This window comes from Misgurnus anguillicaudatus, unplaced genomic scaffold (assembly GCF_027580225.2).
Source record: "Misgurnus anguillicaudatus unplaced genomic scaffold, ASM2758022v2 HiC_scaffold_31, whole genome shotgun sequence".
Taxonomy (NCBI): Eukaryota; Metazoa; Chordata; class Actinopteri; order Cypriniformes; family Cobitidae; genus Misgurnus; species Misgurnus anguillicaudatus.
The window spans coordinates 3,441,205-3,462,497 of NW_027395281.1; the positions used below are offsets into that span (position 1 = coordinate 3,441,205).

The 21,293-nt window shown below is 35.8% G+C and overlaps 2 protein-coding genes across 4 annotated transcripts in view; both read right to left on the reverse strand.

Annotated features, from left to right (window-relative positions):
- Positions 1–21,293, reverse strand: part of LOC129452697 (NACHT, LRR and PYD domains-containing protein 3) — a 224,675-nt gene that overhangs the window by 51,011 nt on the left and 152,371 nt on the right. The window lies entirely within an intron of this gene.
- The window catches only part of LOC141362953 (ribonuclease inhibitor-like), a 44,047-nt gene continuing 26,732 nt past the window's right edge, over positions 3,979–21,293 (reverse strand). The window contains exon 6 of the mRNA XM_073865271.1: positions 3,979–6,192. Within this exon, the coding sequence (XP_073721372.1) occupies positions 6,171–6,192 (22 nt within the window). The 3' untranslated portion in view covers positions 3,979–6,170. The remainder of the gene's footprint in view (positions 6,193–21,293) is intronic.

Consider the following 21,293-nt stretch of genomic DNA (forward strand, 5'->3'; position numbering starts at 1 on the left):
TGACTCTAACTGTTCCCACACAGGCGTGTACGCATAGAGTGCATAATGTGACTATCTTCAGTTTAATTCAGTACCTATTTTTTATCAAATTAATTAAACTAAAAAGTAACTTGTATTACTTTAAAAAAGTAACTTAAATATTAATGTGTACATTTAAAAAGTAATGCGTTACTTAGGTTACTTCAGAAAATTAATATTATTATGTAATGCACGTTACTTGTAATGTGTTACACCCAACACTGATGTACACAGTGTTTAACTGATGAATATACAGTACTGTAAGAGAAAGTGTTGATCTGATTGATGTATTTCTGTGAATATTCTCTATATAAGCTCTGATTAATGTGAATGTGAGGTCTGAACACAATATGTTTGTATAAGACATATGAAATGATGCTGTTCTAAACCTCATGTACAGAAGATTGTGTAGATTATTCAGGCTTTATGTACAGAAAACAATGAGTTTGAGTCTGTATGAGATTCAGGTTTCCAAGTCCCTTTATACAGTATTGTTCAAAATAATAGCAGTACAATGTGACTAACCAGAATAATCAAGGTTTTTAGTATATTTTTTATTGCTACGTGGCAAACAAGTTACCAGTAGGTTCAGTAGATTCTCAGAAAACAAATGAGACCCAGCATTCATGATATGCACGCTCTTAAGGCTGTGCAATTGGGCAATTAGTTGAATTAGTTGAAAGGGGTGTGTTCAAAAAAATAGCAGTGTGGCATTCAATCACTGAGGTCATCAATTTTGTGAAGAAACAGGTGTGAATCAGGTGGCCCCTATTTAAGGATGAAGCCAACACTTGTTGAACATGCATTTGAAAGCTGAGGAAAATGGGTCGTTCAAGACATTGTTCAGAAGAACGGCGTACTTTGATTAAAGAGTTGATTGGAGAGGGGAAAACATATAAAGAGGTGCAAAAAATGATAGGCTGTTCAGCTAAAATGATCTACAATGCCTTAAAATGGAGAGCAAAACCAGAGAGACGTGGAAGAAAACGGAAGACAACCATCAAAATGGATAGAAGAATAACCAGAATGGCAAAGGCTCAGCCAATGATCACCTCCAGGATGATGAAAGACAGTCTGGTGTTACCTGTAAGTACTGTGACAGTTAGAAGACGTCTGTGTGAAGCTAATCTATTTTCAAGAATCCCCCGCAAAGTCCCTCTGTTAAAAAAAAGGCATGTGCAGAAGAGGTTACAATTTGCCAAAGAACACATCAACTGGCCTAAAGAGAAATGGAGGAACATTTTGTGGACTGATGAGAGTAAAATTGTTCTTTTTGGGTCCAAGGGCCACAGGCAGTTTGTGAGACGACCCCCAAACTCTGAATTCAAGCCACAGTACACAGTGAAGACAGTGAAGCATGGAGGTGCAAGCATCATGATATGGGCATGTTTCTCCTACTATGGTGTTGGGCCTATTTATCGCATACCAGGGATCATGGATCAGTTTGCATATGTTAAAATACTTGAAGAGGTCATGTTGCCCTATGCTGAAGAGGACATCCCCTTGAAATGGTAGTTTCAACAAGACAATGACCCAAAACACACTAGTAAACGGGAAAAGTCTTGGTTCCAAACCAACAAAATTAATGTTATGGAGTGGCCAGCCCAATCTCCAGACCTTAATCCAATTGAGAACTTGTGGGGTGATATCAAAAATGCTGTTTCTGAAGCAAAACCAAGAAATGTGAATGAATTGTGGAATGTTGTTAAAGAATCATGGAGTGGAATAACAGCTGAGAGGTGCCACAAGTTGGTTGACTCCATGCCACACAGATGTCAAGCAGTTTTAAAAAACTGTGGTCATACAACTAAATATTAGTTTAGTGATTCACAGGATTGCTAAATCCCAGAAAAAAAAAATGTTTGTACAAAATAGTTTTGAGTTTGTACAGTCAAAGGTAGACACTGCTATTTTTTTTGAACACACCCCTTTCAACTAATACCCCAATTGCACAGCCTTAAGAGCGTGCATATCATGAATGCTGGGTCTCGTTTGTTTTCTGAGAATCTACTGAACCTACTGGTAACTTGTTTGCCACGTAGCAATAAAAAATATACTAAAAACTTTGATTATTCTGGTTAGTCACATTGTACTGCTATTATTTTGAACAATACTGTATAAAAGTGTCTGAATAAATATAAATTGTTTCTTTTTTTCTTTCCTGTAAAGTCACATAATGTTTTTATCACAACATGTTTAATGTATTATTTGCCTTCATGATGCCAGAATAAATCTCTCAGAATTATAAAAAGCAGTCTGATAGTGTTGTGTTTAAAGTTAATCTGATAGTTTGTCGTGTAATCAGATGTAAATATAAATCTTAAATGAGCTTTTAATTCAGATGTGACACTGTATTCTGTATTAACACCACTGTTTTATATAGAGTCTTACTGAACACGCAAGGTTTATTTCTATACTACACAATACATGTGAATGGGTTCAGTATCAACTAATAAACACTGCCTTGTGTCATGATTTACTGGTATCCATTTTGACGAGAGGTTTTTAAATAACAATACATATTTAGAAAATTACTGTCATGAGATTAAGACTTTAAAAGGAAAGAATTTGTTGAAACTAAAAACTAAATACACGAAATCAGTGAATTAATGTCTTATGTGATATTTGTTTTAATATTTTGAGATTGAAAGCAGATGAAAAACTCCCTGATGAAGAACCTTCTGTTAAAATGTACAGTCCGATTTGCACCCTTTTCGTCAGAAAAGGGTCATGGCCGATTAGTGCTTTACAGAAGCAGATTTTTTTGTCCAGCAAAACCTCTGGTGTGTGTGATGTCATTGCGATTATTTTGCCTCCCCGATCCCAACATATTTGATATTGACGACTCTTGATCAGGCTGGCTCCTCCTCCTCCGACAGCTGCAGTATCCAATGAGAGTGTGCAAGATTCAACCAAATTGTATAAAGAAATAACATTGACTTGCTTTTATAAAGTCTCATGCAAGAACTACCACAACATTTGTAGATCTTATATTAAACCAGTTTATAACACAGAATATTCAGTAAACCCTGAATGATAAATGAATGTGAGTCACTTCAAATGTATTAAAAAACAACAACAGTCTGTAATTTTTTTTAAACAGTCATTCAGACTTTCATCACAACCACCTCAGAGATAATTGTACTTTTTATATTTAAATATTGAATTTCAGACAATTGATCTCCAAGATAGTAGATGATATGCGCTTAAATCTGATTCAGAGAAGATAGTAGTGCTGCTATTATTAAAAAGATTCCCACTTTGAGTCTCAAGGTCGACAGGTTGTGACTAAGACACCCTTGAGCAAGGCACATAAACCCTCCTGGTGATATCTGCAGTTAAAATTACTTAATGCTCAAGGTGCGTGTGTTTACTACTCACTGAGATGAGTTAAATGCAAAGGTCACATTACGAGTATGGGCTACCAATCTTGAAAAATCACGTCACTTTCACTTTAAATCTCAGTAACATCACCCTATACGCATTATTAATGAATCACACTGGACAGCTTTGTAGGGCTCTCTGGATTGGTCCTCGCAGATAACCTGAGTGGACATTTATGATTTGTGGAGTCCCACAAGGCTCAGTTCTTGTACCACTTCTGTTTAATTTGTATATGTTTCCACTTGCCAATGATGAAAAAGAATAAATTTGCTAACCACAGCTATGCAGATGACACCCAGATTAACTTAACCCAATCACCCAGCCAGATAGACTTTAGGGCGGATCTGTTCTGAACTCAACAGTGTGGATCTCTGTGGAGTATATATTGATATCTGGGCAATGATTGCAGCATCACTGACTCCCTATTTCAGTGCATAGATGTGCAGTTGTGTCAAAACTTACACCAGTTAAAGACTTACATATCAGCTACAGGTGCTAGTTTATCACATGTATGACCTTTTAAGAAATGACAGTAAGATCAAATTAATTCAATTAAATTTTATTTATAAGGCTCTCTACTACATTTTTGTCAACACACAGCAAAAGTAACACTAAAACACACAAACTGTGTATATCAAATCAAATTTAATACAAATCTTTTTTTTTAAATGTATGTGAATGAACTCAACTCTCCATTAATGTCTGTACAAGACAAGTATTCAGTGTGCATGGTTTGTTTTAGCTGTAATGACAGCAGTAACTCTCTACCTGTTGAAGAGTCAGGTAATCCAGAGGATCTCAGAATGTTAATGAAGATAATGTAATTATTTACACAGACTCAGTGTCACAGATCTTTATACTGTAGGTTTATTGATTAGCAACTTAAGCAATAGGAATGTTCTTAAAATTTATGCATATGTAACGGGGTGCTTTAATGAAAGCGAGTGAGAGGTGAATCCATCCAAGGTGGTTTATTGTAAAATCCCAATAGGGCCAGCAAACAAATCCAGAAAGGGTATATCCAAACAATCGTAATCCAAATAACAGGCTAAGGTTCAGGGCAGGCAGCAAAGCAATCAAAATCCAAAATACAGGCAATGGTCAAACACAGGAACAGATGCAAAACAGGATACAGATAAACAGATAAACAGATGAACAGATTACAGGCAGACAGGCTGTGCATACAACTGTAATAATCAGCCGTGAACAGGTCTACAGGAAGTGCTTAAATACAAAAACAGACAGGAAGTGTGAAATGTGACATGGCATGATGCATTTCAAAATAAAAGCCGGAACAGAACAGAGTATCAAAATAAAAGTCCTAATAACAAAAATACACAGAACACAACCAGGGGCCTCATTTATAAACGTTGCGTACGCACAAAAGAAGGCGTACGCCACTCTCTACGCAATAGTTGTTATTTATAAAAAGCAAACTTGACGGGAAAATGTGCTGTCCGTCACGCAAGCTCTGACACAGGCGTACGCACAAAAACGGGTGAAATGAGAAATGGCGACACCGACGGCAGATGGAAGAAACACGTGAAAGTAAAAATGACAACACTACCTCTCATAAATAACATGAAGACTTCACAAAGCAAGTCTTACAATTAACAGCCTACACGAACACCCGTTTGATCGATCAGCAGTGAAACAAAATAAAGAAATAAATAAATCGAAAATTACAACAAAAATTCAAATGAACACATATTTGCTAAAAGAAAAGTGAAATATGTTCTGCAATAATATTGGCATGTTGTGCAATTCATCCTCATAAAGAATATAGTTAACAGAACGAAATAATGTACAAAACTGATATTCTCGTCAATGTGTCCGTCTGGCGGAGCAGATATAGATGCAATTACATAGACAGATAGATAGATAATTAAGGAGATATATAGATAGATAGATAAATAAATAGATAGATGTATTAATTGTCCACTGGGGAAAGTTGTTTTCATAGTAAACCATATCTTCATAATCTACGGAATTATGGTATTCATGCATATGCCTTTAGTGTGTTTTATTTTTGATAAAACAATGTATGGCGTATGTCTCAAACATTCAGGAAGCAACAAGAAATTACATTTGCGCTGAACAATGTCCCATTTCCAGGTCGATTATTACCGACATCTGTAGCTTGTCAGATGCAATTAAATGAATGGAAATAAAATGCCCCATCACAATGCGTAATGCCCACACTGTGCCCTCCAAACAACGTTTTTCTCCTCTTTTCCCCCTCGCCAACGATAACTTCTACTTCACATTGAGTGAATTTACGTTTTTTTTATGTCCTCTATGTGTTTGCCATGATTTCGCAATCAATGCATATTAACTTGTGGGCGTTTCACGGACTATTTATGGGCAACTATGGGCGTGTCATGAAGCCGCAAAAGCTGCGCTACATTTAGAATTTATTGTGATTTATTAAGGAAAAAAAGCGTAGGATGTGCGTGCGCACGGTTTTATAAATCCGAATATTTCTGTTCCGTACGCCACTTCTGACGCAAATCCTACGCAAAGTTTTATAAATGAGGCCCCAGAACACAGAATAAAACCTTACAGCATAATACTTTTATAATAACATTTAAAAAATATTGCTTAATAATATTACATACTGTAGAAATTCTTGTAACATTTGTTTATTTTTTATAAAATGTAATTTATAATAGCTGTAGATTATTGAGTGTTTGTATTCAAGTACTATTTTCAGATGAAGTGTCCTCCTCATCTGATGATGACCAGAACACGGGCATTTTGATTCTTCATTAACAATCTTTACTTTGTAGTCTGTAAGGAGAAACAGAAACAAAATAAAACATTACAACAATAGCAATGAACAGACAGGAGGTTTATTTAAATATTACATTTTGATCAATCACAAGTATAACAGTAATAACTTTTATTAAACAGTATTGTGGTCATGTGCTGATGTTATAAAGTACAGAATGGCACATGATGAAGAAAACAGTGTTGATGTGTTGTGTATAAGTGATCATTCAAGTATACAGTACTGGGTGTTAAGAGGTCATTAATTTGAAGGTCACAGCAAATATAGCAGGGCTGTATGTTACATTTTTTGCACATAGTACTAGTGAGATGCAAAAACATTGCCATCTTAGTCGCGTTCACATTCAGGATGAGAGCTTATGCAGTTTACGGAGGTTACTCTGCTGCTGTTCTGTGCCCCTGCCTTCCGAATTTGTCACAAAAAAAGGGCATACACTCCACTGATACTCTCTCCAGAAGAGGAGTCTAAGATGGCGGCGCTACCGGAAGGTAGTTATTTTCATTTATAAAGTTTATAAAGTGGATATTTCTACAACAACACCAAGCGCATTACCCTCAAAAGACCTTTATTTATCACACTGGAGCCATTTTGGATTTATTTTGCGAAGGATGGAGGCCATTTTTTTTTGGACTTGAAGGAGTGGACCCCATAACTTTACATTTGATTAACTGAAAAATTTAAAACATTTTCCAAATAACTGAAAATGTGTTCGTCTGAAAAACGATGGACATATGCAACTCAGACAGCTTTGGGGTGAGTAAATCATGGGTTTAATATTATTTTTGACCAAACTATCCCTTAAGCTTCACTTCACAAACCTATGGGTGACGTCAAGGACACTACGTCCATTTGTTTTACAGTCTATGTATTTATTTAACTTGCATTATCCCCATCAACACGCTTAACTAGCAGCGGTGTAGAAATTATGGGCACGTTACTTAGGAATTGTGGGAAATGTAGTTGTAGGAAATAACTCAATGTAACACAGACGCGGGTTTTAAATGCACAATAAACTAGAACTAAAATGTATAATAACAGTGCGCCGTCAATATCACACAAGAACAAACACAAGGAGATCACTAAACACTATTAAGTGGCTCTGGCAAAATTTGCAAAACTGTACTTTCACATGCGTGCTACAATAGAAAATGTTTTCAACACACAGACCAGTTTTTATAGCACATGCGACATTTATATAATAGCTGTCCAGAGCACTCTGCTTTGACTCCACTGTGCAATACCCTGAAAGGAAGAATAATCCTCACCCCAGGTCAGTATTAAATGCACACAGGAGGTTATCCCCTACCATAGCACCACTTTTTGACAAGCATTTTGCATCACTTTTTAAGGCTTGGGCTTCCCCCTTTCACATCATTTTTTGATATGCAAAATAATTTCAGTTGTTTGACTTATTCACTGCATGTGTAGAAGTAGAAATCAGGGGCGTTGCTAGACATAAAGCTCTACTGGGGCACGGGCCCCCCATTTTTTTTTTTTTTACTTTTTCTTGAAAGCCTGCGGTGTGCAAGATACAATTTCCTTTGCTTAACCCACTATTCCAATATTGCAACAAGTACTGGGAAAGACAAACATTTATTTAAAAATATTTAAGTATCATCTTCATATATACATATATACAACCAGGGGCGATTCTAGGGTTTTCATTTTAGGGGGGCTCAGCCCCCAGTAAGGGTATGATTAAAAAATATTATTTAACTATTAGGTTGTATACTACTAACCTTATTGCAATCCACTATTCCATTGTATTCCCTGTGTGTCATATATGGAACTAGAAAATTTTCATTTAGGAATGGAGATTTTTTTACAATGAAGACTTCCTGATTCATTATTCACTGTGCAAATACACATACACATTTCCAGTACAAACACATCATTTTATTGTTTGCATTTCTATGCTCACATAGAAACCTTAGCCAAGGATTTTTTTGACAAAATAAACTTTTAACCAGAAAATAAGATAAATGTGTGTGTTAACATAAATGTAAACATAAACCGGATTTGCTAATCTTATAGGTTAATATTATTAGTTGATAGCCACTGTGTTAATCTGGGAATTATACAGATCTAAAATATAGAAAAGGGGAATGACCAACAAGTGATCTACCTTAATACTGAGTTGTCAAGATGCATTATGATGTGGTTTTCAGGACAGGGTTTAGATTAAGCCAGGACAAGGCCTTAGTTATATTAGGATGTTTATGTAGTTTTTACAAGCATACCTTACAAAAATATTACAGGTGTGCATCTTGAGACAAAACAATGTGACTGATGTATTTTAAGATATGTTAGTGCAAGCTACATTTAGTTAAGAACTAAAACTCAAACAGGCATTTTAGTCTTGAACTAGACTTAAGCCCTGTTTGGGAAACAGCCCCTATGTCTATACTGTAGGTCAGGGGTCTCCAACCTTTTTATAAGCAAGGGGTACCACAATGGATAAAACTCTGGATGGGTACTTACTTACTTCTTTCTGATATAGTTTAATCAAAACTTTTTTCTTTTACTTGTTGTTTTATTTTCTTTTACTTGTTGATACGTTTTAGTATTGTTTAAAATGTTAAGATAGGTAAACCAAGCCAAGCTAATATTAAAAATACCATGTTGAACCCTCAAAAACTTAATACACAATGCCAAAGACAAATACACAAGTGCCTTACACTTTTTAAAAGGAAGGAGTTCAAATGTTGAAATATTAATATTTTAAATGAAATGAATTAACATATTTAATAAGCTATAGGCTACTTTACTTATATTGTTAGATTTTAAAAAAGTTATTTTACTGCAAATATATGGTGAAATGCCCATTAAAAGCTCGATTTGCACGTTTGATCCAGTTTTTCCACACAAAAAATAACTAGTTTTATAAAAGGATACACTTCACAATAACCTGGTATTTCGCTGCATGCAATTATCTGCCTGATGCGTTCAGTACAACAACTGTAAAGCAATGCATCACGCCAGCACCTGACTTTAAAACATGTAACGTTAATAAGCAATATAGATGCGTGCTTTTACTGGTAACTTGACTGACCTTCTTGGCTAATATTTCTGTGATTGATTTTGCAGCATCTCGCTGCGTCTGTCTCTCTCTGCGTCTCCTTTGCGCTGCATATTTGTTAGATAAAGCCAAAAAGCAGTGGGTTGCCGCCGTTTGGTCATGTGGTGGCATTTTCTCACCGCGATTGACTGACTCGTAGATTTTAAGAGGTCCGTCATTCATTCATATCATATTATTTCACGTCAACCTGAGCTGACTGCATGGCAGGTTAGAACAGCCGCCAGGTCAAGATGGCCAGTCCGCCCTGTACTACTGATGTTCGCTCTGCTCGGCCCCCCTGCGGATTGAAAAACGCGCTAAATCCATGCTGACTCAGATCAGGGGAGGAGCCGAAACTTGACGCAGCATGCCGCCTTTTCTAAAGAGTTTTTATAGGGGACTGAAGCGATCACAAATTAATGAATCAAATATTTTTTTAGGGGGGCTGGACAGAATTTTAGGGGGGCTGAAGCCCCCCTAAAATGAGCCTAGTGACGCCCCTGTATACAACATTATTAACATGTTTAAAGGCATAAAATGTTTATAATAATGGCAGGAGAGAAAATATTTTTATGCACATTTGCATTTTACATAACAATGATTAATAACTTTCTTTTTTCATTTTATGACTGCTACTAAAAAATCTATCTTAGTTACTGCTAACTATTTATGTAATGACCTAGAGCTAGTGAACTAAATATTAATTTCATATCTGAAAATACAGAACACAGTTTTTGTATGTGAACAATGCAATTTTATAGACATTGACAGAGGTTTTTCTGTGATTTTCCCTCTAATGTTTGAGCCCTGACAGGGTAAGATGTTATGTGTCTTTACTCCCTTAAATTCATCATCTCTCATTTTTGCTTCCCTTTTCCTGCTTTGCACAAAACATTTCTGATGTCCATCACATGCGTCAATGATCGGGTGAAAATAAGATTTTCATTATTATTTAGAAACTTACTTTATTCTCGTCATGTTTTCATAAACCAACTCAAGCGCGTGTACTTTGTATGCGGCTGCGCACGGCAAAACAGTCGCGTGCACGCCTCAATTCATGTCCGCGTCCGCGCACCAATTCATGTCCGTGCGCGGACGCGTCAGTGCAACTGCTGCGTCGCTTTTTCAAACGTGAATTGGGTAACTACATTGCATATAGATCCGTTTTGCCGCGATTGTCTTTGTAAATGAATAAACTAGTTAACTGCTAAAATGTAAACTTGAGATTTACACAGGGGCACAAAAGATTTACACTGGGGCACGTGCCCCAGTAAAAGGGGTCTAGCGACGCCCCTGGTAGAAATCATTTTTTAATAAAGGCGACAAAATTTTTTATAGATCACTACAGTTTTGTCTTTTATAATCATGTCTACATGTTATCATTTCAGTTCAGTGTCTGTTGACTTCCAACAGTGAACCTCAGGAGTGATAAAGTCAACACAACAGCAATGTACAAGACTGAGAGCATAAAAGGACTCATGAAAGATGTTTTTAAAAATCAGGGTTGTTTAATCAAATATTCACTTTTGAATTGTTCCTAAAATAAATATGAAAACATTGGCAATGTGTTGTTAAAAATGAATTTAAATAAAAATGATTTTAAAAATGATTTTCTTTTTTGCAGTAAGCCTAATCAAAATCTGAATCTTTTTATTTATTTTGACTCATTTTTTTCTATTTCAATTTTCAGTAAATAAATGCAAATAAAAATATTATTTTTATTAGGAATTTGGCAAAAATGTTTTTTGTTAGTTGATAGAATGAAACAAATAATTATAATTTTTACTGAAACACATAGCTATAGTACATTTAGATAAACTGAAAACTTCAAATTGTCTCTTATGTTTTTCTGCTGCTGTATATTTTACCTTTAAAGATATAACTTTCAAAACTATTACCCTTAAAGGTGCAGTGTGTAAATTTTTGCGACATAGTGTTGAGATTACGCATTGCAACCAACGGCTCAGTCCACTGCTCACCCCTTGCTTTTGAAATGCATAGAGAAGCTACGGTAGCTGCCACCGGACAAACATGTCATTGTCAGAGGCAACTTAGTAAAAAAAATGTGTCCCTTAAGCAGGGGCGTCATGCACAAAGGGGGCACAGTGTGCAAAGCTCACAGAAATTTGTGCAAACACATACATCAAACGAATTATATTATAGAGCTTTCAGTCTTTTCCATGGCACTTACATTTCTAACATTCTAAACGCCTCTGCCATAGTGCAAAAAACTCCAAAATAAAAGTGTTGACTAACTTTCATATCAAATACTAATCAATCAGATTAATGACTTATTGGCATCATATTTACATCTGAAACGGTATGTGTTCTATTTACGTTTTGTTTAATGACTTGTTTAATTCTGTCATTAATGCATTTTGCACAACATCTGCATTATCCCATGAAATTAATGTAATTTACATCCATAACATATATAAACAACGGAAATGCCATAAGCTATAGCCACGTGATTGATTTTAATGTTCAATAATGATTTAAAAAAATATGTTTAGATAAAATTATTAGAGGAACGGATTTTTGCATTAAATTTTACCTTATATGTGAACATGTGATTCCACGCCCCTGTGAACTCTGGCGTTGTGCCAAGAAGATGAATCTAGAAATCTCTACTAATCAGTGGCGGCGTTTCACGAAAACCTAGGCTAGGGTTTATTCGTACAAGAAGGCCATTCTCAAATAACTAACCTATAAAACCACATATGTGTACATACTCCACCAACCTCCCTTACGAAAAAGAAGTTTATTCAAGTGTGCTGTAAGTATACTTATTTTAAACTTAAAAAAAGAAAGTATACATTTTTATGTACTTCTCTAAAATGTACTTTAGGTACTTCTCAGAAATATACTTAAATTGTACTAAAGTATACTTGACCTATACTGACAGAAATGTCTAAGTATATTTGGCCTATACTTGTTTACTGACATATACTTAAAAGTATAAAGTAAAAATGCAACAATGAAAGCTACATCAAGAAAGCTGCAAAAAGCCATATGAATAGCCCTGGTGAAAAATAAATATACTTTATTGTATTTCAAGTATATTTAACTTTGCAATAGTACATTACAAATATACTTAGAAAGAAATGTACCATCTTTAAATATAGTGAAAGTATGCTTACAACATATTTGCTTACAATTAAACTTTTAACATATTTCAAAATAATTATAATTTAGTATATTTTCTAAAAGTATACTTTAAAAAATAAACTTGGAGTTAAAGTTCTGTGCAATTTTTTTAAGTATTTGAACTTATTTTAAAGTTTATTTTAGGTATACTTTATCTGTTAAAGTTATCATCATAATAATGCACTGACAGCATATTTATAAAATACATTATTTAGCATAATTTAGAAACAGTATATTTTAAGTAAATTTTGAAAGTATATGTAGTGTACAAATGTATATTATCTTTATGGAGAATCTTTAGTGTTAAACTAGTAAGTTATTAATTTTGTGCTGCAGGTATACTTGCAAGTATTCTTTTACTATACTTTTAGTTAACTAGTGTACTCATACTGAAAGTGTACATGCAAGTGTTCTGTTAGTGTACTCTTAGTAAACTAGTAAGTTACTAATTGTGTGCTGCAGGTATACTTGCAAGTTTTCTTTTACTATACTTTTAGTTAACTAGTAGTTTACTACTCAACTTTACTTTAAGTGAACTTAACATCATACTATAAATATATAGTTGCAAATTGGTCCTTTAGTTGTTCCTTATATGTACATTTAACTTTTATACTCTTATTGCTACCTGTCCCAACTTTTTTGGGAATGTGTAGCTCTCATAAAACCCAAATTGAGCCAATATTTGGCATGACATTTCAAAATATCTTACTTTCAACATTTGATATGTTATCTATATTCTATTGTGAATAAAATATAAGTTTATGAGATTTGTAAATTATTCCATTTCTTTTTTACTCACAATTTCTACAGTGTCCCAACTTTTTCTGATTTGAGGTTGTATATATATATCTATATATATATATATGGCTGAATCCCCTGAATATTAACTTTTGTTCTGGACTCCATTTCCCACAATCCCTCATACCTGGACTGATTACTCTGCCACCTGAAACTCATTGGACAGCCTATATAAACTCTCTGGAAACATTCAGTCATGATTTGTACCGGCTGTATTTATTGATCTTAATCTGTTTTACCCGGTTTATGAGTATGTTTGTTGACTGCCCGGACCCTTTTGCCTGTTTCATGACTACGAGATTTGCCTGCCCTACATTGCTGTGTTTGCTGTTGTTTGACCTTGCCTGTTGGAATATGTGTGTTTAATAAAACCTGCAGATGGATCCTCAGTGTCAAAGTGCTTTGTTACACAAGCAGTATACAATAAGTAACCTACTAGTTTACTAAGAGTACACTAACAGAACACTTGCATGTACACTTTCAGTATATGACTAATAAACTACTAGTTAACTGAAAGTATATTAAAAGAACACTTGGAAGTATACCTGCAGCACACAATAAGTAACCTACTAGTTTACTAAGAGTACACTAACAGAACACTTGCATGTACACTTGAAGTATAAGTCAAGAAAACTACTAGTATACTCATGAGTTCACTTGCAGTTAAGGGTGTCACGATTTCGATTTTAAATCGAAATCGATCGAAATTAAGTCACAACCTCGAACTTCGAATTAAAAAATTGGATCGTCGATGCTGCCACGCCCCCATGTCACGTCCGGTCGGCTTGCCAAGCGGGGGAAAATAAACTCTCAGAAGTGCCTTTAAAAACATCCATCCAGCGGAACGCGATTTATATTTTAAACACGAGGGATGTATTGCTCCTTGAAATGCATATCATAAACAGGAATACTACCTAGTGATCTGCCTTCGGACAGAGCGCAGCTCTCTGCACGTGCACGAGAGAGCCGCCAAGATGCAGCGGGTTTACTTTTAAACAAAAGGTATAGTTTACCTCAGCTCGCATGAAACGCATAAAACTGAACAAATACGTAAGGATTATTACTTTAGTTTATGTTTAGACTTTGGACAGATGCGAGATGCGCATGCACGTGAGACAGAGAGAAGCGCAGCTGCTTATGACGCACCGGTTTTAGTTCAGATAATAGGAGTCCAAGACGCGCGCATTAAGTCTATCTGCGTGCAAGAAGGAATTCTCTCTCTACAAGCTCTCTCGCGTAAAGTAAAGCCCACAAACCCCCATGCGAGGAAAAGCACGCAATGTGCATGTTAATGTGAAACTATAATAATAATAATAATAAAGGCATATAATTTTTTGTCTTAAAAAAATCATTTAAAAATCGAGAATCGAATTGAATCGTGACATCAGAATCGAAAATGTAATCGAATCGAGGATTTGGAGAATCGTGACACCCCTACTTGCAGTACAAATGAAGAACTAATTGTGCACTAGTTGTACACTTAAAGTTGACTACTCTTACACTTATAGTACACTTAGAAGTATACTTTTATATTATAAAAGTGGGCCAATTTAGTCCCAAGAGGTATTCAACCAGTACACTTACTAGAACATAAATGTTAGTACACTTACTACATAAAGTATACTTAAAGCTATACTCCAACATGACTTAAGTATACCTAATAAAATGAACTTGAAGTATACTTCTTTTTTGTAAGGGCTGTACAAAATCATACTACGATTGCACTGATGTACACTTACTGACAACAATACGGAAGCAATACAAATGAAAAACAACAATAATAGAACAATAGAAATCATGGTTATTTAAAATGTTTTTCAAATAATTCTTAACTAAGTACAACTCCAGCAACAGATAAACTAAAACAAGATAATATCAAAACAAAACATACTGTGACATCCCTTCACAAATCTTGTCACAACAACCGGCAAAACCACTTATAAACACACAATAAAGACTTTTAAATGATGTGATAGAGCACACATAGTTATCCAACACTAAATAAAACTCTTAGTAAAACAGAGCTAAATGCAAAAACAAGTCTTACCTTTTGTCGTTGTGCAGTTTTTATTCCACAAGTGGCCATGTTCAAAAATGCGTGCAAATAATTAATTCAATTCACTTCGACTGCGCTACATTGTCCCAGTGGAAGAGAACATGTTTATTTATCCACAGAGCAAATCATATTACTTCTGGAATAATGTTTGCAATATGCAAAGCGCCATTAGTTTGTTTAAATGTTAAAACAAAAAAGGATTTTACTTGCGAAAATAAAGATTATAAAAGCAGCGGTCATCATGAGACCTCCTGCAGCGTGAACCCCACTGTAGAATGTGTTCGACTTCAACTATGCTGCAAGAACGACAGGCTAATGACGTCAAAGTACCGCGAGGGTGAGTCAAGAAATCATCGGAAGAGTTTGATTTCAAACCGCTGTCGCGGCACGTTGATGTCATCCGCTTGTCGGTTCCAGTGTTATAGCATAAAGTCGAACACACGTGTAAATGATCCTTATTAGTGATGTACCAATGTTTAGATATGTCCTACTGAAAATATTTAAAATTATCTTTAATGAGCATCATTATAGCCTGTTGATTTCTGGTGTTTTGTCTGAATGCTAGGGTATGGCAACTGCCATACACAAACGCCGCCCCTGCTAGCAACAGCTAAGCTCGTGAGCGCGCTCAGACGCTGACGTCTGCGGTAGTGATGCGCGGGTCGTCTCGTAACCCGCGGGCCCCGCGGGTAACCCGCGGGTCGGGTTGGGGCGGGTAAAGAAATTGTAGGGGAGACCGGGGTTGGTTGTCACAATTTTTACTCATGCATGAATTGCTCATCTTCAAAAAATCTTTCAGCAGTAATTCCTACATGAAATGAAACTTTGGAGTCTTGGCTTTAAATTTGTATACTTTTTACTTTTCGATTGTATTGTAACAGGAAGTAATTAACCATCAAAGACACTCTGACACAATGTGACAACCAACCCCATCACGGGGTTGGTTGTCACAGGGTATGGGGTTGGTTGTCCCTATAGAGGTTCAATAGGATTTCAATGATAAATTGGCATCTGAAAAGATAATGTGTAACTTTTTAGTTTTTTAAGCTAGAAACTGCAAATAAGTTTTAATATGAATACCACCCCGATGATAGTTGTTATTAATGCCCCTTATGTTTAAACAATGGAATTAAAGTGGGTGATCAGTTACTTGAATAGGCTTTATGCCCAGCTGCACTATGAACTTCAGCCAGCTCCTTGTTTCCTGTCTGCCTTTAATGGACAAACTGATTAATCCAGGTGTGTCTGAATATTGTTATTGTGACTACTGTGGTCAGGCACACCTGGATTAATCAGTTTGTCCAATAATGGCAGACAGGAAACAAGAAGCTGGCTGAAGTTCAGGAAGTAGTGCAGCTGGGCATAAAGCCTATTGTCTACTGTGTTGAGAAATAAAATGATATAATTTTTAGCGTTAAAACCTCTTTATTTAATGCTTTACTTTATTTTAACAGCAAACAAAAACAAACAAACAGACAAACAGTCTTAAAAGGTCTATATGTCCAATATTCTTATGTGACAACCAACCCCGCAAGCTATGTGACAACCATCCCCAACTGACTTCTTGACAAACATGCTAAGCTAGCTGCCACACGGCTTTAACTTGATCGCTAAAAGATGACTCAAATAAAGCTAATACTTTTGGCTTTTTAATGAGTGTTTTGTTTTTGAATGACTAATATCATACAAGATCTCAACACAAAAACAACACCAACATAAAAATTTACTCTAACCCATAAAAATAAAAAATTGTCTCCTAACATCAATGTTTTCCCACTGAGCAAAGCGTCTTAAAAAGACGTCATTTCAACGTCCCATGAGGAGCCAGAATGAAAGTTTTTATGACGTCTTTTTATGACCTGTTCTAAACATCCAAGATTGATGTCAAGGGGACCTCCACGCAAAGTAAAACTATTTAAAATGTGGCCTTTTTAAACATTATATGTGTATATATAATCTTTATATATGAATAAATGTTACAAAATTTTGCTTATGGATAATTCCCAAATATACCAGTTCCACCTTAACTGTCTGCGTCTGCAATCTTGCTCTCTCTCTCTCTCTCTCTCTCTCTCTCTCTCTCTCTCTCTCTCTATCGTTCAATAATTGAAGTGAAGTGACGTGAACTTCACTCTTCCTCCCACACTTGCTCTCGCTGGATAATTGTTACATGTACATTCTCTAAAACAATGTCATCACCATTACAAAAAGTTTTTTAACAAAGCATTGTTTTGAAGTAGGACCATACTGACTAAACAAACCAAATTCACTCTATTTTTTGTCATTTCTACCTGCTCGTTTTTGAGAATTTACAAGATTCTGATGTTTTATTGAACATGTTTTGTCACCATCATGGTGATCAGTGTTTCCTTTAGTTGGGTAGTTTGACTCTTTGTTTTTATATTGTAGTGTGTGTGCTTGATGATGGTGTTTTTTAAAACACATTATTATTGCACCAAGTGTTTGTTACCAATGCAACTTACTTGTGGCTTCACATTAATTACATTGATGGTCAGAAGTGATGATATAATGTAACGTAACTGAACTAACAACACAGATAAGGCATCATAAATTTAGTTTAGAAGTAAACCTCTATCTCAGTTTTGTTTGAAGCTGCAATGAACATACTTCTGTGCATACTGCTGCCTACTGAAAATGAAACCTCGTGGCTGTAATCAAAAATGTAAAGTCTAGATTTTTTTGACACAGATGCAGACATCAAGAATCAGCTCATGAATCACAACGATGGTGAGTTTTCTAAATGTTGCAGTGCATTGCACCAGCGTATTATAAAACTCATGAGTCCAGAGAGTGTCACCACTGTTGTGATTCATGGGCTGATTCTTGATGTCTGCATATGTGACAATGAAATCTGGACTTTTAATTGTATATAAGCGCTTCCCAGTGGTGGTATGAACCTAAATAATAAGTTGTGACACCTCAAATCATCTGAGAAATTGAGACAATACTACATGGTTTACAAAATGAATTTACAGAGTTTACATATGTGGTATTACTCTTGGTAAACTTTGAATGAAGTTGTAAGATCCACATGTGACTTTTGTTTAAACAAATTTTCTTTGCAGCAAATAACATGCTTTAGCAAACACTCTTACAAAGACCAAACACTACTATGAAAAGTCAAAGAGTCAAACTACCCAACTAAAGGAATCACTGATCGTCATTATGGTGACAAAACATTTTCAATAAAACGTCAGCATATACATCTCTGTTAATTAAAGAGAGAGAGAGAGAGAGAGAGAGAGAGAGAGAGAGAAAGAGTGAGAGAGAGAGAGAGAGAGAGAGAGAGAGAGAGAGAGAGAGAGAGAGAGAGAGAGAGAATTTAAGGTGGAACTTTATCTATGAGCAGTCCTATGTTTTTGAACACTCATTCATATATAAAGATTACATTATTTTATCAGCTTAACAAAATTTTTCTACAAAAATACACGTGATGTTTATGTTTTTTGACTCAGAACTCATAGACCACATTTGTATAAAATGTTTTTGTATTGATTTCCCGAACCCCTTTTGGACGTCTACCTGACGTCCAAGAGGGGTCATAGTCAGACGTCCAGATACTGTACCAGATCTGCACGTTGTATAGACATACAGATAAGGGCCTGGACCAACCGACCTAATATAGACATGATCTGCACGTCGGGGAGACGTCTCATGTTTGGTGGGTTGTGTCTGCTCAGCAAAATTACAAGTGCAAATGAGTAAGCTATTAAAGGCTAACAAATTGATATCAAAATTGTACCACAGTGCCATGTAGTATGTCTGGAATAAGCAATGTGACAACCAACCCGTGAGACAACCAGCCCCGGTCTCCCCTAACTTTAATGCGGTGCGGGTCATTAAAAACAAAATTAAAAAACTGATATGTTGCGTCTAATTCCCTGTAGCATATATATTAAATATTTGGGAATATATATTTTTACATTTAATTACATTCTTTGATAAGGTTAAATTACGTAGGCCTATGTGGCAACGTAACTTCCGCAACGTAACTTGCGCAACGTAACTTGATATCCCCAAACCTTTGACGTCACGGAAGCGCCAAGTAGCTCCCGCTGCCAGCCACAACAACAAAACAAACGGAGAATTAAAAGATGAAAGACGATCTGCAGGAGAAATTAAGGTAGGGAATTTGTGAATAGATAATACAAATGCGGCTTTTTTGTGTGGTGATCTACTTTTAAAATGATAAAGCCGACAAGTTCTACATGCTAAAAACACCTTAAATGCGTGGATTGTACTGCATATATCTCTACATTGGATTTAGGGATGTCACCATTACTCTATTTTCTTGAGGAGTTAAAAAAATCCTGGAGCACATGTCGAGTACGGTTTAAAATAGCGGAGATTTAGTGAAACAAACTTGAAAGAAAATTACAATAGTATCAGAAGCATATATCAGCACAACGCTGCCTCTCTCTCTCCCTCGTTCGCTCGCTCTCGCGTGCTTCAGCTCGTGCATGAAAGCAAGAAGAATGCGATGCAATTGCATGCTTGTAAATTTCGGAAGTTTACACGACTGAGCTGCAGCGGCAGGCATAAGATTTATAAAAACACATATGAGAAGAAAGGCACAGCAACTCAAAAAGACTTAAGTGTTTCACAATTACTCATAATGCCAATTTTCCCGTGGAGGCATGGAGCAGCATGAGAATACACAGTTAACTTATGTGCGATCTACCGGCATTGCCTTTGCGATCGATGTATTGGACACCCCTGGTTTATCATTATCCTATCTCTATATTAATATGACCATGCTGGTTTCTATGGCTCATTGGTGTTGCCAGTTTACAGGGCGATGTAATCTAATGGCTGTTTCCAAGCACTCTTAGGCTGAAATAAAGCCTCTTTTTATTTACATTAAAAATGCCTAATATGTCTATTTTAATGGTCGCGGGCGCGGGGCGGTGCGGGTTGTAAAAATAGATACAGTGTTGCGGTGCGGGTTGGGGCGGGCCAAATATTTCATAAAAGCGGGACCCGCGGGTTGGAAAAAACGCCGACCCGCGCATCACTAGTCTGCGGCTGTGCCGACTGCCGCCAGAATAAAGTAATGTACACGATCAAAACACTATCAAAACTCTGAAAAGTGACACGGATGCAGCACAAAATTGATAATTTGGGCATTTTAAACAGATTAAAAGATTAATGGACGCTTTTTTGATTTTTGAGGTTGCCTGCAAAATCCATTTGGCTCAAAAATCCGAGAGGGCACATGCCCCCTCAGTTTCAATGGGCATGACGCCTCTGCCCTTAATGCCTTCTATAGAAACATGGCTTCACAAAATGTTGACTTCCGTGTAAGTGGACCCTCGTAGTATGTAGATAAAACATCTCATTCTAAGGTTATAAAAACATAACAGTCTATTATGAAAGGTGTCTATACACCCCTGATCATAGAGTTTTGTATATTATTTTGCATTTATGTGAAGAGATCCTTCTAAAAATTACACACTGCACCTTTAAGTGTAACGGTTCAAATTACTCACGGTTCCGTGCGTATCACAGTTCTAGGGTCACGGTTTCGGTACACTTTGGTCACAACAGGCTTATTTACAAAAATTAAAACCTTAGCAGTTTTTAACCTCTGCCAAAAAATTTATTTTCTTGATTTTGTCTTAAATTGTCTTAAGAGTGCTACTTTTAATCATTTTATTTTATTAATTTGTTGCACTATGTACAGCACTTTGGTCAGCGCAAGCTGTGTTTTAGATGTGCTATATAAATAAATTTTACTTACTTACTTACTATTCCATGTTAAGGTGGAACACGACAATGCTGATGGTATGTTTTTAAAAACATTGCCTATTTAGTAGTAATAGCATCCTGGTAATGCAGTTATCAATACCAATATATATTAGCCTTCTATATTAGGGTCACTTTTGTAATGTCACAATTAATCAGTGTTTTATATGTTTGCTATATTTTCTATTGTAATCATAATCATGTTACCTTTAATTGTTAAATTATTATTGCTGCTTATATAATATTACAGCATTTGGGTATTATTTTAGGAATCT